General features: G+C 39.8%; 1 protein-coding gene across 1 annotated transcript in view; it reads left to right on the forward strand.

Moving 5' to 3' along the window:
* PPP1R13B (protein phosphatase 1 regulatory subunit 13B) overlaps positions 1-16,171 on the forward strand; it is a 106,340-nt gene that overhangs the window by 82,132 nt on the left and 8,037 nt on the right. Inside the window, exons 8-14 of the mRNA XM_065402337.1 lie at positions 1,409-1,549; positions 2,669-2,849; positions 9,028-9,197; positions 10,312-10,813; positions 11,490-12,274; positions 13,946-14,083; positions 14,173-14,306. Of these exons, the coding sequence (XP_065258409.1) occupies positions 1,409-1,549; positions 2,669-2,849; positions 9,028-9,197; positions 10,312-10,813; positions 11,490-12,274; positions 13,946-14,083; positions 14,173-14,306 (2,051 nt within the window). The remainder of the gene's footprint in view (positions 1-1,408; positions 1,550-2,668; positions 2,850-9,027; positions 9,198-10,311; positions 10,814-11,489; positions 12,275-13,945; positions 14,084-14,172; positions 14,307-16,171) is intronic.

Consider the following 16,171-nt stretch of genomic DNA (forward strand, 5'->3'; position numbering starts at 1 on the left):
CCTGCAGCCCGCCTGCAGGTAAGCACCCTGGCGGGCCGGGCCGGTTTGTTTACCTGCCGCGTCCGCAGGTTCACCCGATCGTGGGTCCCACTGGCCGTGGTTCGCCGCTCCAGGCCAATGGGGGCTGCGGGAAGCGGTGCGGGCCGAGGGATGTGCTGGCCGCCGCTCCCTGCAGCCCCCATTGGCCTGGGATGGTGAAGCGCGGCCAGTGAGAGCTGCGATCGGCCGAACCTGCGGACGCGGCAGGTAGGTAAACTGGCCCGGCTCGCCAGGGTGCTTACCCTGGCGGGCTGCGTGCCAAAGGTTGCCAATCCCTGGTATAGATTGATGTGATTTATTATTTTTTTTTTTTAAATGGGGACACTCTTGTATGATGATTTCATGTAATTGGGATGTGCTCTTTAACAATCACTAAAATATAATATAATTTTTTTTTCTGAAGTGAAGGGAAACTTCATTTAAAGTATTATACCAGGTTGCACAATATTATACCAGGTTCTTACATTTTTATTTAATTGAAAAAGAAGTGACCTTTTTTCCCCTATCACTTACACTAGGTGCATCTCCATTTCTGGAGCAATTCTAAGTGCAAAGATGCTTAACAGATTGCTGAGATGTCTGTATTGTTGCTTGTTGTCATTTTGACTCCCTACATATTTATCAAGATGTAAATTTGCCTCAGTTTTTTTTTGCATGTAACATCAACATGGGAAGTGGAGAACTGGGACAAACTATCAGAATTATTGAAGGTGCCAAAGAGAGCCAATGGGGAGACAAGAAAAATAATTATGAAGGATGCAATGGTTGATTTTAAACTGTAGAGGTAACCCACCCCCTTAACCTTTAGAAGCCTTCAAATAAAGGTTTCACCTTAATTCCCACGTAGAAAGGAAAATCAGTGTCTAGCCTATGCACCAGTTCAGTTAGCATCCCATTCATCCATCAAGAGGTTTCACTTGGAATTGGAAGCAGAATCCGTAGCATAGCTTCTGTTGTTGAAACTGACATTTTTTTTAAATATTTTTTTTTACCATCCAGGTAGTTAAAAATTGACTGACTTTAAGAAGGTTTAAAAAGATGAGCTTACTATCAAATATTATATATGATTTGGTTTTCATCTCATCAGTGTTCCTTTATGAAACATCTTTATGCTTAGATGCTTGGAGTTGCCATAAATTGGATGATTCAGCATATACTCATGAATGTACAATTGCTTCCTAGGATATATTTTCTTTTGATTCTTTTTCTAAAGAATTGTATTTCAGTGCAAATGTTTACTTAACAGGCTATGTAGAAGTGTAGACTTAGTTGATCTATATTACTTCATGTCTTTGAATATCTTATAAAATAATTTGACAGCAGGTGAAATAAAATATCTACTGTAATTATAACAATCGCATTTTTAAAGATTCGTAATAGGCTTAACCAGGAGCAGAACTCCAAGCTTCAGCAGCAGAAAGAACTTTTAAACAAACGTAACATGGAGGTGGCTATGATGGACAAGCGTATCAACGAGCTGCGTGAGCGACTATACAAGAAAAAAGTTGAGGCACGTCAAAAAGAAAACATTCCTGTAAGATAAACTATTAAAAGGGCCATATTTTAGTGGTTTCAACAACCTAAAAAAGTCATAAAATGTAACTTTTTTCTCCAGCTGAAAAACCACAATTACAAAAACACTTCTTTTGAAAATAGTAATCTTTAGAAATCCAGAATTTTGTCATTCTTTCCACAGAGATTAGGAAAAGCTTAGATTGCAATGTGTGTTTCCTTTTATTTTTATGTTAGGAACTAGGGTATTGTTTAAAATTTGCAACAGTAACAATATTTCAGAAATGAGGGCTTAATTTTTGGCTTTCCATCAGGGCATTTGTTAGGTTTGGATAATTAGTAAAATATTTGTTCCCAAATATGAAAATCACCACCTCCATGCCTGGAGCAGAAAGGTGACTTTTATTTAAGCGGTTTGATGATCTGCCCGTAGTTGAATAACCTGGTCAACCAGTGCTTAATTTGTGCCAGGGCTTGCAAGGCTGAGCCCTGGCACTTCTAGGCTTGGCAGTTCGTAGCCCCGGCACCTCTGGGCTTGCTGCATCAGTTATAAATGTAAAAAAATTGCTTGAACCCCAGCACCTCTTTCATTACAAATTAAGCACGGTGGTCAACTGCATGCTGGACACCGTATGTAGGGTGTCCAGAAATCCCAATATTAGGGGCTTTGTCTGATGTAGGCAACTATTACCCCCTCCCACCCCAAATTGCTTTTTCACGCTTGCTATCTGGTCACCCTAACTGTATGTGTGTTTTCTGATGACCAGGTAAAGGCCCAGATGGAGGGGCCACTTACAGTTAGATTCACTTTTGGTTTTCAGTGCCCTATTAGGGCCCCAATCTTATAATGTCTGAGGTGAAGCAAGCCCTTGAACAGAAGGAAAATATTTTCCTTGTGGAAAATATAGCCATGGTTGAGAACTATGTATAGTTTCAGGTGGGCAAAGTCTGTTTTGTGGAGTAGAAATCTGCTTTTCTGGTTCAAATTTGATTAACAAATTTGAGGTGACGTGTCTAGAGTGCATAATTCTAGATTATTCAACCGTACTGTTTCTTAACACACTAGAAATGCCTAGATAAATAGACATTTACACCATTTTTGGTTTGTCTGTTTTAGTTAAACCGTATTAATGGAACATCATCGCCCCAATCATCTCTGACTGCTTCAGGAAGAGTAGCAGCAGTGGGGCCTTACATCCAAGTTCCTAGCGCTGGCAGTTATGCTGTACCAGTAGACCCAGTGAAACCACAGTCTCTCACCATTGCTTCCACTGCGACTCATGGGAGATCAAAATCTGGTAAATACTTAAGTGTAATGGTTATTAAAATATTTGGGGTAGGAGGAGGCAAAGGAGTGGTCCTTGGAGATCGCATGTCTTGACAATCTTCTCTGGTCAAAGTGAGCTAGGCTTCTCAGTGCTATTCTGTGAATTGGGCATATTAGTCATTCGAGATAGATGTGAGGTATTTTTGTCTCTCCTCACTCATTCTTCCTAAGAGGCTGAGTGTATGCTGTCTCCACAGCTTTGCCAGACTTTTACGTGGCTAATGAACTGAATATGGCACCTACAAAAGAGCATGTACAATTGTCAGAAATGTGACCATGAACAATTTTGCTCTAGGAGTGTTTGCTTCTAAATAATAGATTTTAAATCAGTTTGTATTTTAAAATCCAGTATGTAACTCCAATTTAATCTGTAAATATAATACAACTAATTTTTGCAGCATTTTGTTTTCATCTGTTTTTTGAAAGTATTCTGCTTTGTCTTAATTTTTTTTTTCTTTAAGTAGTATTGAATTGGGCAAAATACACTGCTTCTCAAAAAATGAAGTTGTGATAGATTTCTATTCTCAGGCCTGTTTCCCTAGCAAGAGGAGAGCTTGCCGAAATAAGTTTGAAAATGATTGGTTCTGGCTCTGGGGTGTCTGTCTGTCTTGTGCTACTTCTGCAGTGGAATGTCCTTTAGTATTCCAACTGCCAGCTCCTTTCCGACTGCGGCTAATGAAGGAGCTTCTCTGCAGTCATATCTATAATATGTTCTTCAACACTATGGCCCCCATGTATCCCATAATTAACAATTCTGTCTATATTGTAATACTCCTTCTCATATGGGGCCTGGTGTAGGAAACCATCTATATCATCTATGCCTTGGGTGCTTGAGCCTATTGGCTCACATTCTCCTAGAGCTCTCTGCACTGGGCAATTTGTCAGTAAATGTCTTAGTAAAGTCAAAACTCCGAAGAATGGGTTGGTAACAAAGAATCTCTTTTAAGACTGAGAAATGCACAGTCCTAAACCTCTGACCACAGGACGTGGATTGGGGTCACCTTTTAAATGAGATGACAGATTAGCAACTCCTTTGTGTTGGCTTCTGTTTTATTGCATTTAAGTCTCTTATCAGATGGAAAGGGTCAATTCATAAGTTGCAGTTTATATGCAAACACCATTTTGGTATTTGTAAATCTCACAATTTTTTTGGATAATTGCATATGTACTTTTAGAGCTGCTGTATTCGACCCCAAGGGGTTATTCTGCATTAGACCTTTTTAGACAGTAAAACAGAGATTGTTCTCTCTCAGACTTTGTAGTGTAGACTAGTTCTTACTTTACATGCTTATGATTCTAATTGTATTTAAAGCAAATTTTTCAAAAGAGCTGTATATGAAAATATTGTCTATCCACTGCTAGAAAAAAAAATCAAATTTGAGATTTTTTATTTCAAGTGTCATGTGTTTATTTCTGCATTTCTGAGTTTTCCTGTTCTAATTTCTGCATTGCCATTATATTGTAATTTTTCCACCACTTTTTTTCTTTCTTTTTGTGTGTGACTGAATCTGCCTGTCCTGTAGAGACAGATTATGGGTGTGTGAAAAAATCTCCAGGAACCTGGAAGATTTCTGATTTAGACATAATAGTGGATCCTATTCTGTCACCTCCCACTTCCTCTCTTCAGTCTGCTGTTCAAAGTGTCATCTGCCTGGCACCTACTCTGTCTGACACCCTGCACTGTGAGTGTGTAGATGATAGCTGGCTAGCTAAGAATGCCAGTTTTTAATATGGTCATTTGAGCTCATGCATACAGATGCATATTAAACAGCAATTTTAGAAACTGTGCTGTGTCCTGGTATGCAGTAGATACACTATTATAATGTAAACTTTCTAAGAGGCTAATTTGGGGATTAAAAGAAAGTAAATGGATTTGGGGCAAATTCATCCCTTGAGTATTGCCAGATGAGTTTGCCCCATTGAGTGTTTAGGTCTAAAAAGATACTGAAAGAATAGTTACAAAAACTTACTAGAAACTTTGTATAGGTAATCAATCTATAAATTAGGGTGAATTCAGAATGTTGGAGAGACCTGGCATGTGTAGGTTTACTTTGGAGATAGGATTATGTGTGAGGCTATGAGGGTTTATGTGGTCTTCTGCGCTGGGAATTGGGAGATCTGATTTCTGGTCCTGGGGTGAAATCTCAGCCCCCTTGAAGTCAATGGCAAAATTCCCATTGACTTCAGTGGGACTAGGATTTCACGCTTGCTTTTGCAATTCACTTGCTACATGACTGTGGGATAAGCATTATCTCCTGTTTATCAGTTGGTCTGAAATCTATGAATACAAAGTTCTATAAAAGGCCCAAATATAATAGTAATAGTGAAATCAAGTATCTTCAGATTGTTGGTTTACAGCATACGGTTACTGTTAGAATATACTAGTAAAATGACTAAATAATTAGATGAAATTGTGTGTGTGTGAGAGAGAGAGAAGCTGGGCAATAGGGTTAGCGGGAGTGGCTGAGGGATATTGAAGGGAGGTTGGATTTTTGGGGGTGCATGGGCAGAAGATGAAGGCAACAGAAGTGTTGGGAGTGCTGGAGGAGGGACTAGCTAAGGGAAGCTGGGTTTGTGGAAGTGTCTGGGTAGGGAAAGATGGGGGAAGCTCAGTGGCTGAGGGAAGATGGAGGCTTGGGTGGAGGGGAAGGATTTGAAGATGGCTGGGGTTCACAAAGGGTGTTGGGGGCAGCTGGATAGTTAGACTTCTAGGAAGATCCAGGGGGATAACTTGATAGTTTGGAGGAAGCAGGGGACAGCTGGGTTGGTGGAGGTGTCTTGGGGAAAGATGTAGCTGGAAGTGGCTTTGTGATACCTAAGGGAATTATGGGCAACTGGGTGGGGTGATTGAGGGCTGAGTAGGAGTAGGGGATAGCAGGGGCCTGTCAGGGTAGCAGGTCAGCTTGGTGAATGGTAGTGTCTGAGTTAGGAGACTGGCTGGTTGCTGGATAGGGGAGCCTAGGGCCAGTACTGTATCCCTCTCACCTTCTGTCCTTGCCTTTGCCTCCTCTTGCTGCTGCCCTTGGGTTGCCAACTTTGGTTGGATGAATTCCTGGAGGTTTCATCACATGACATTATCTTTAATTAAAGATTAATCTTTAATTCCTGGAGACTCCAGTAAAAACCTGGCGGGTTGGCAAGCCTAGCTGCCACTGTCAGGGCTTGCTTGTTCCTAACAGCTGGTCCTTCTCTGGTCAGATCCACCAGAGGGAGTAGCAGACAGCAGCTGCTTAGCACCTCTCCCCAGCAGCTTCTAGCGGCCAGAGCTGTATTTGTAGGCTGTTACTGCAGTTTAGCTGAATGTGTGACACTCAGTTTAGGCGGTAATGTGAGAGGCAGTCTCCATGCATGTATGCCATGCAAGGTCCATGATACTTGGCAGACGTGTTTGACTGATATATAGGGGGCAGAAAGATGAGATCAGGTGCATTCTGAAACTGAAGGAAACCAAGAACATGTCTATATAGTGCCTTAGGCCACAACATAGGGGTGTAAATTTTAGTCCTCACTAGTGTGTCTTGCACTAACTGGCCCAAGTGGACCCTGCTGACACTAAAAGTTTCCTAATGCACGTTAACATGGTGCTGTTTTAAGTGGGACTATGTTAGTTTGGACTAGGGAACTTTTGGTGCACACCAACAGGGTCCACACAGACTAGTTAGTGTGCGACACAGTAGTGTGGACTAAAATTTACACCCTTCTGGTGCGAATTAAAGCAACCTGTAGACCAGCCCCCTAAGAGAGACACTGGAGAGGTTGGAGGGACAGAGGTTGAACATATTTGGTTCCTATTCTTCACCGTAGAATTCTAAGGATAAGTGCACTTGTCCCTAGAGTTCTAAAAATTGAAATTTTATACTCAATGCACATTTTTTGTGCAATTGTCTAGCTCTTTGAGCATTCTTTTTAAACCTGTGTGCATGTATATTTATAAGAGTGAAATATATTTTATGATGTCTTGCTATTTCTTACCCCTTAAATAAGTTTAGTACTTCCCTCTTTTCATTCTTACCTACTAAATCTAAACTACTAAATCTAAATCTTCATTCCTTTGTTTAGTGTAAATAGGATATAGGAACTGCTGGAATTGATCTATGAACTGGAACTGTAATAAACATGCTAGAATTAAAGAACATCTTAGGTCTATCATATAGTAAATATTAATCCATTTAGAAAAATTGCCCTTTCTTAGAGGCACGTATTTTTTACTTTTGTCTCTTTTGGTCTTACTCTTGTTACCTAGATGATGGTAATAAAAACAAGGTGCACAGTTTATGGACAGTGTCAGATCTTGATGTCGGCCCTGACTACAGCACTTCCTGGCATTCTGCAAACTCTGAAAAGCAGTTTCTGGACTGTATGTTATACAAAGAGCTTTGGGCAAAAAATCTACAATGATCTTAACTGTATTAAATTAACAATCAGAAAAGCATTCTTATCCCAACGTAATTATCTCTCAGAATTCAACCTAGATTGATTTGAAATTAAAATGTTATTGTAACTTTTTTGTGTTACATTTAGGAAAGATCATTTAAAAGATAATTACTAGGGCAGTTCACATGCAGAGTGTGTAACTTTCAAATGAGTAAAGGATAGAAAATAGATCACATAATCGTGGGCTAGGGTAAAGACAGATTAATGAGCTGATAAACTCTGAATGTGGACTAGCATGGTGGAAATATGGGTTGCTGAACAGTGTCCAGATTCTAACTTCTTTAGAAATTAGATGTTAAATAAAAGTGGCTCAGGTTCATAAGCCCTAAGATGAGTGATGTAAACTGCATTGTATCTACCACACCCTTATGTGGCCTATTTGTGGGGTAGCAGTCAAATTGTTTTTGGAAAAAACTGTACAAGATAGTGTATGGTGACAAATCTGGAAATGGAAAAAAGGATCAGTGAGAGGCCTAGATAGAATTTTTCTGTAAAGTTGAGATGAAGGGGAAGGCTTTGTCACTGAGTATCGCTGACCTTCATTTGGTCTCCTCACAGTGGGGTTCCAGGAATCCCAATAAATTCCCCTTTCTCCACATAAGACTTGGCATTTCAGTTACGATCCTCTGGTAAAGTAAGGCTGTATGTGCCTCTTTCACAGGCCATCAATACTACTATTAAATTGTTTTGCTATGGTCACTACAGAGCAGTGGGGGGGACGAAAACAACCGTATCCACCTCATAGAGCAAGAGTGAGTCTGGCAACTGAAATATGCTCTTTTAAACAGGAGAATAAAGCACTAATTCAAAACTGTTTTACAGTGTAACAGCATAGGTCTAACTTTCAGATAGTTTTAAAACTTTTATCCTAGTTGGGAAAATAGAAAGTGAATTGTTTCCTCCAATTACTAAAATTGTACACTAAAGCATTAAGGACTTAGTCAAGGACTGGCTACTTCAATTTACAAGCAATTGTGCATAATATTTTTGCATGCAATGAATAAATATGCCTGTGGCTTGAAATTTTCAACTGATTTAAGATGAATTTCTGAAAAATTAAATCTTTAACCGGGAGACACTATTATAATTACTGAGGGTAGTGGGAAGAGAAGAAAGACATTAATGCATACTTTGGAAGATTTTTGTTTAATGCAATTAATGTAGCTACAGCAAGTCTTTACTTACATATCAATGACTCTGGGCCAAATTCTGTTCAGTTCTACAGGTGCCAATTTGGAAAAACTCCACTGAAGTTAATGCAGTTACTCATGATATACATTGATATAATTGATACATTGCAGAATTTAGCCTTGTATCTTGGTAGTTCACCAAAAATTATCAAATATTGACTGCTAATGGCCTATTTCTATGTATAGATGAACTTTTTTTTAAAAAAAAGTTTAATTTTGGAATATGATAGCTGAAATTGCAGTTAGCACCCAAATATTCACCATCTGTCATTAGAGCTGATTTTAATATAATTAATTTGAATGTCAAAGGGTAACGAATAGCTTATTGTTCCTGGTGGTTAAGCTTTTATTCTGTTCTTCTGGATCAGACACTAACATTAATGAGAGCTTATCTGATTTTTGGCATCATATTAATTTCATTGTGATTAAACTAATCTGAATAATGGATTCCACTTCAAATGTTTTGCTTGTTTACAGTGATCGGCACTGGTAACCATAAATATCACATTTTCCCTCTATTTCAAGCTAATGATGGAAATTGGCCGACACTTAAACAGAGTTCAACTCCCGTGGTAAAACCACCTCAAGTCTCCAGTGCAGACTGGAAGGAATCAAGCATGGATACTGCTTTAAAACAAGGAACTATATCCAGTCAACCTTTGCCATCTTCAGTATTAGGAAGTACTGATAAACTGGTGGGTTTCGTATGCGACATATAAAAACCAGTAACCTCATAATGTCTGTCAAATTTGTGTAGTATTTTTATAAATCTTGTTTGATAAAACTTTTGACTATGGCTTTGGCCTCTTTAGCAGAGTTTGCCTTAGGTCTCTGCTCATCTCACTTCTTCCCTTCCATTTATCAAAAATGTCACTAATAAAATCCTCTTCATCTCCCTTCTTCAAATTCTTTCACTGTCTTCCTGTCTCTTATCACATCAGGTTTCAACTCCTGTCCCTCACCTTCGGGGTCCTGTGTATTGCCACTCACGTACATCTCTGCTTTCACTTTCTCCGACTCTCCCCCTCAAGCCCTTTCCTACTCCTAATCCTCTCCCTTTACACGTTTTGTCTCCTCCTCCCTTCTCAGTTTCACACCTTTCATGTTGTCACTTGCTGCTGCTTGGCATAACTTCCCATTATCCACTAATCACCCTCCCTCTTCTTTTCCTTCAAAATCCTTTAAAAAAAAAAAAAAAAAAAACCTTCAAATCCATCGTACATTGAGCCTGCTAGTGTTGTCTTTTTGTGTCCTCTGGTGTTTGCACCATTGCCCAGTGGTTTGTATTTTTCTTAGACTGTAAGTTCTGACAAGTGACGACCTTGTCTTAATTTCTTTTCTTGAAGTGCAGTGTAGATTTACTGCACTTTATTACCAAATGGATTTTGTGGTCAATCTTGCAAACTTAGGTGCCTAAAGCTAGGCGCTCAAGTTTGAAAATTGAGCCCTTGATGATGCAAATACTGTTTTGATTCATATTTACATATAGTAATTAGAGATATCTTACACTGGGCTTGAAAGATTTGTGCGTTCTCTCTCTCTCTCTCTCTCTCTGATATGTGGTGGTTCTCTTGATCTTTGAGTCTTCTGTGGAAAATCTCCTAGAAGCATAATGTCTAATACAATTTAAAAAAACATGCTTCATTATTGTGTATATATGTAATGTATATTATTCCTTGTCCTTTAGAAATATGAATCTGACTAGTTAAGATGTGCATGTTTTTGCTCCTGGTTATTTTTATTTTATTTGTGAGATGGTGCAGTCTGCCCAGTTTTTCATACAATACTTGTATTGTTGTTCTTATTTAGGGCCTTGATATGGGGAAAGTGCCACCTACTATCCCTGGTGTAAGTAAGCAGTTGCCTCAAAACTATGGAACCTATCCAAGCCCTGTTCCTTTAGGAACAGGTTCTACAAATTCACTGGAAAGGCGGAAGGATGGCAGCCTACCAAGACCTGGCTCCAGTATAACAAATCGGCAAAGACCTATTCCATTACCACCATCGAGCAATATACATCAGCCTAGTTCCTCACAGCAGATACAACAGAGAATTTCTGTACCTCCTAGCCCTACTTATCAACCTTCTGGTCCCTCCTCATTTCCTGGCGGAGATGGCAGGCCTGATCTCCCTTTAACTGTGGCTATCAGGCCTTTTCTAGCTGAAAAAGGATCAAGGCCTCAGTCTCCAAGAAAAGGACCTCAAACAGTGAACTCCAGTTCCATCTACTCAATGTATCTTCAGCAAGCAACACCACCAAAGAACTATCAACAGGCTGTATACAATACCCTAAATAAATCAGTAAAAGCAGGTAGAATATATATATATTTATTGCTTTTCCCCTTGAAGTAGGCTACTGTTACCTCAGATCTACTCAGTAGACTTGCTTTTTGATCTGTTTGTAATAAATAATAATTTAGTTGAGATTAATGTAAATACACTTACCTTAAAAGCATTATTTTGTTGTTTGAATAACTTGTCTAAATTTAGAGGAAAGGAGGAGGATTTTGCTTTTTCTTATTCAAACAGTATGGCATCACAATTTAATTTAACCCCATTTGTAGTTTTTGAGGTGGCAAATAGGTATGTGCTGAGAGACATCTTTATTTTAAAACATACTAACTAACTATTGGAACAATATGTATTATATTAGATGTAATATGTTGTATTCCAGGTATCTTTACAGAGATTGATTAAAGAAATAGTCTCTGGCAGGCTTTTCTTTTAAACAACCCTCCTCTTACCGTTTATCAATGAATAGTTTATAACTCAATCAGAAGTATCTCCATCACTAACAGATGAATACTGATATCCTAGTTTGATCAGCCAACTGGGTGATAGGTTATGACATAACCTAGCTATTGACATCTTTTTCTTCTATGTTGATTTATGAACAAACAGCAGCATGCGCATCCAGCAGCTTATTGCATGACCTTTTTGATATAAATTCAGAACAGTTCCTCACTGTTTTATTTTCTCCTCTTCAGTTTATGGAAAACCTGTCCTACAGTCTGGTTCAACCTCTCCATCACCTTTACCATTCCTTCATGGATCTTTGCCCACCCAGACATCACAGCCACAGTCTCAGCCTCAGATTGAGTTCACTGAAAAAGATCAAGAGCTGGAAAACATTCCGCCATCAGGTGAAAATAGCAATGTGGAAAACATTCCTCGCCCTCTCAGTCCTACTAAGCTTACACCTATTGTGCATTCACCCCTACGATATCAAAGTGATGCTGATCTTGAAGCTCTTAGAAGAAAATTAGCCAATGCTCCTAGGCCATTAAAGAAGCGTAGCTCTATCACTGAACCTGAAGGGCCTAGTGGACCAAATATACAGAAGCTACTGTATCAGCGCTTTAATACACTTGCTGGAGGAATAGAAAGTGCTCCTTTTTATCAACCAAGCAACCCACAGGACTTTATAGGCAACTTAGCAGATGTTGATAATGGAAACACTAGCACCAATGGCAATATTGAAGAACCTATTTCTGTGCAACCCACAGTTGCTCTTCCTGATGAACCTCCTCCTTCATCAGATGCCAATGATAATGAATTACCTTCTCCTGCCACTGAGGAACTGATTAGCACTGAAACCACTAACCAAACCTCTGAGACAACTGAAGACAATAATAACAATCCTGCTGTAGTCCCTTCCACTGAGCAATCACCCAGTCCCATACCTGAGGTCAGCTCCCCAGTAGAAGATGAAGTTCCGGTGCCACCAGCTGTTCCTCCTCCACTTCCTCCAGTAAGTGACGGCAGAAATACAGTTATATTACGTATTACTCTTGGCCTTTGGAAGTAGCTATACAGTCAATTACTCCTGCAGTGACTGGAAGACAATGGGATTATGCTAAATGATATACAATAGCATAAGGTTTATGGTATCAAAGGAATAAAGGGAAAATGAACACAGCACCATGGAAGATTCCTATGGATAAGTTGACAGAAATGCTGTTTCTGTACTAATATTGCTTCAGATGCAACTCTGGCTAGTTAGTAAGGAAATGATGCACATGTTTTGTAGATGATCCTGCATGTTCAGGGTCATGTGTATCCTCTAGCTGCAGAACTTTATCTGAAATTACCCCTTGCCAAGAACTGAATTTCAGAATCAGACTTAAATTTAAAAAATGTTTTCAGACCTCAGGGTTGCAAAGATAACTGTAAACATGAACCTGAGTGGAAACTGCAGCAGTGATGCTTTCCTAATTCTGCAGACAGTCTGAAAAAACAGCTCTGGGCAGTGTGAACTACCCATATTCCCCTCAGTGGGGAATTACCTCTACACCCTAAAAATGACAACATAAATGTCAACATTGCTGATTTATTTTAGCAGAAACATTCATCTAATGTGCTTATCCCACAATCCAAATTACCCTCCATGCTTCCCCAGGTGCCATGGCCCCCAACTGCCCCCCTTCCAGCTGCCAAAGCCTCCAGTTTCAGCCTGGCACGTCTGCAACACTATTTGTCTTGTCATTATCAAAATCTGCACTAGGTAGATAATTGAAAATGTGGGGACAGCATAAAATAGATTAAATTTAATATAAAAATAATACTCATTAGATTGTATTATTCACTTTCATACTGAATACAGCGAGCACATCTACTTTTTCATTTATCTAAAGCGGTCATAGAATCCAAGGACCTTGCTGAAGAAATTAGGTCCAGCTTGGCCACGGAGTACACAGTACCTATGGGAACAGGTGCAGGCTATTTTGAGGAGAAGGGGGAGATAATCTTTCCCCCCCAAACTTAAAACAGACATTTCAAAAACCTACAGCCTGTAGTCCACATAAAGCACAAATTGCTAAAACATTCTGCAGTAGCCTGGGAAAAATGCATCTGATTGATGTAAAATACTGTTTAACAAAACAAATTTTAAAATGGTTCAGATTTTGTGAACATGTTTCTCTTGAAACTACTGGCTAGAAAAACACCTACAATAGTCTAGTGCTGTGCAAGCTTTCCTTCCCCACTGCAAACAGCATAGCAAATGAATGCACCTCTGTCCTAATCTGTAATGAACACTCCTGCTAGCTCAAACCTGAGATTCTCCCGAGCAGAGACTGCCAGTCATGCTGAATTGTTTAATTTGTAAGTCTTGCTAGAGACTAGGATGAGCCCACTCGCTTTCAATTGTGATGTCAGATGGAATTTAAAACTATGATATTCAGAGATGAGGAATGAGCTAAGTATTAACCTACTGTACCTTCTAACCATTTTCTTTAAACAGTAATCTATTGTTGTGTTGGAATGACTTTCAGATTTCCACGTAATAAAATTAATATCTGCCACTGTGGTTTTATAATGGAAATGCTGACAAATCTTAATCAGCACTTTGGGGGCACAGTGATGCTTGTTCGGTTAAAACGAAGTTGACTGTTTTGTGATATTTATGCAACCTGGAATGACATCTGCTTTTTCTTCCACTCAGACTAAACGTACCAACCTGAAGAAACCTAACTCTGAACGAACTGGTCACGGTTTGAGGGTAAAGTTCAACCCTTTAGCCCTCCTGCTTGATGCTTCTTTGGAGGGAGAATTTGATCTGGTACAAAGGATCATTTATGAGGTGAACTTTTCTAAATGTAGTCAGTCTCGTCCACATTTTTTCAGTGAAGGAAATGATTTGGGCTTAAGTATTTCAATTTTTTCCCATAGGTTGATGATCCCAGCAAACCCAATGATGAAGGAATTACCCCTTTGCATAATGCAGTGTGTGCTGGTCATCACCACATTGTAAAGTTCCTGCTTGATTTTGGTGTTAATGTGAATGCAGCAGACAGTGATGGATGGTAAGTGTGCTGGCACTTTTAACTTCAAAGTCCCAATTCAGTCAGTTTTGATGATGAAATTTAGTGGAGAGCTATCTAGGGATCAGATTATTATATATTTACCAAATGACCTTTTTGTAAACTCTAAGGCTATGTCTACACTAGCAATTTTGCGGTAAAACTTATGTCGCTCAGGAATATGATAAAAACCACACACACGCAACCCGACTGATCTAAGTTACACTGACAGAAGCGCCAGTGTGGACAACACTATGTCGGCAGGAGACACTCTCCTGCCGACATAGCTACTGCCACTCATTGCAGGTGCTTTAATTATGTTGACAGGAGAGCTCTCTCCTGTCGGCATGGAGCAGCATGATCTTACAGTGGTGCAGCTGCGTCGGTATAGCTGTGTCGCCGTAAGGTCTCTACATAGCTTTAATGATCGAGGCATTGAAATACATGACTTTACTAAATGTTCACCTAAGTGTAATGTACAAACTCTTCCAAATAATAAATAAATGCTATTGTATTTTGTTTATATTTAACTGTATAGATCTAATTTGTCTCCCATATGTTTAATAATTTTGACTTGAAATACACAGCCTTCCCCATTTTTATCCCAAAGTGGGTTTACCTTCATGGATCCTTTGTCCATAGATTGTTATAATTTGGCAGTATTAGTAAATGAACTACGTTATTAAAAAATGCATGAATATCTATACTTTTCTATAAGGTCTTTTTTGTGTCATCAATTTTTTAAAACTTTCCATTGATTTTAGAAAGGGAAGTTTTAAAAAAAGTTGATCCTAATATTACTCATGGGGCATTCTACACCCAAAATTTAAAAATTCTGCGCACAATATTTTAAGATTTTTTCCAGTGTCTGTTTGGTCCTCACATGCGCCACCATTCTCCTCGTGCTCTGCACTGGGCTGCCAGACCCTCACCATATTGGTTCCTTCTTACTGCTAATGGTTTAGGATGAAGTTTTAGTGTATGTGCTGACTACTTCAGCTTTCCCTGTAGATGATTTTTAAAAATTAGTCCTAGTTGTTTTAATCTGGTTAGGATAGATTTTTGGGGTTTGATTTCCTAAACTTTGGGAATCCCACCCATGGCGTGTGGAGTGATGCGATTCCTGTACCACACACCATAATCCCTATTTATACACACTCACTTACTCTTACCACCCTCTAGTTCTTCCAGTGGCAGTGTGGAGAGTATGCCAAGGATCCCTGGCTTCAAAAACTGCATAGACTGCCAGAAGTCATTTCTGGTTACAGATTATCACACTTGCTTGGACTGCCTGGGGGAAACCCATGTCCCTTCTAGGTACAGTATCTGCAGGTCGTTTCCAAGGAGGACAAAACAGTCAAGGGAGTTCTAACCCAGAAGATTCCTCATGGAGAGGTCTATGAGAGCGGTCACAGGCTCTGACTGGGGAGATCCCCCTCCCAAATGTCTAAAGATGGTAGGAACATTCCTTACAGTGGCTCTGGCTGGTTCCAAGGCACCCCCCACCAGCGTCGAGAGACTCGGATGAGGAAAGCCAAGGCAAATGGAAGGGAGACAAAACGTCTCCCATAATCTTCCCTCTTGTCCTTCCCCATCCAAGTCCTCTAAGAAGAGGCAAAAGTCTCCGTCCTGCACCAAGTCAGGAGACACCTTGTGCTCCAGAATGGGACCGTCTGATACTGGGAAGGACCAGTCTGGGACTTCATCAGAAGGTAAGGCCACACCACGTTGCAGAACCAAGGTACTTTGGCACCATCAACAGCTGCTGCATCCGCACTGTCAGCTCTGGCTTTCTCTGTACCAATGGCCTGAAGTACAGAAACTATTCTATCCACTCCAGCCCGTTTCTCAGCAGCGGGTGACTTAAT

Source organism: Emys orbicularis, chromosome 4 (assembly GCF_028017835.1).
Source record: "Emys orbicularis isolate rEmyOrb1 chromosome 4, rEmyOrb1.hap1, whole genome shotgun sequence".
NCBI lineage: Eukaryota > Metazoa > Chordata > Testudines > Emydidae > Emys > Emys orbicularis.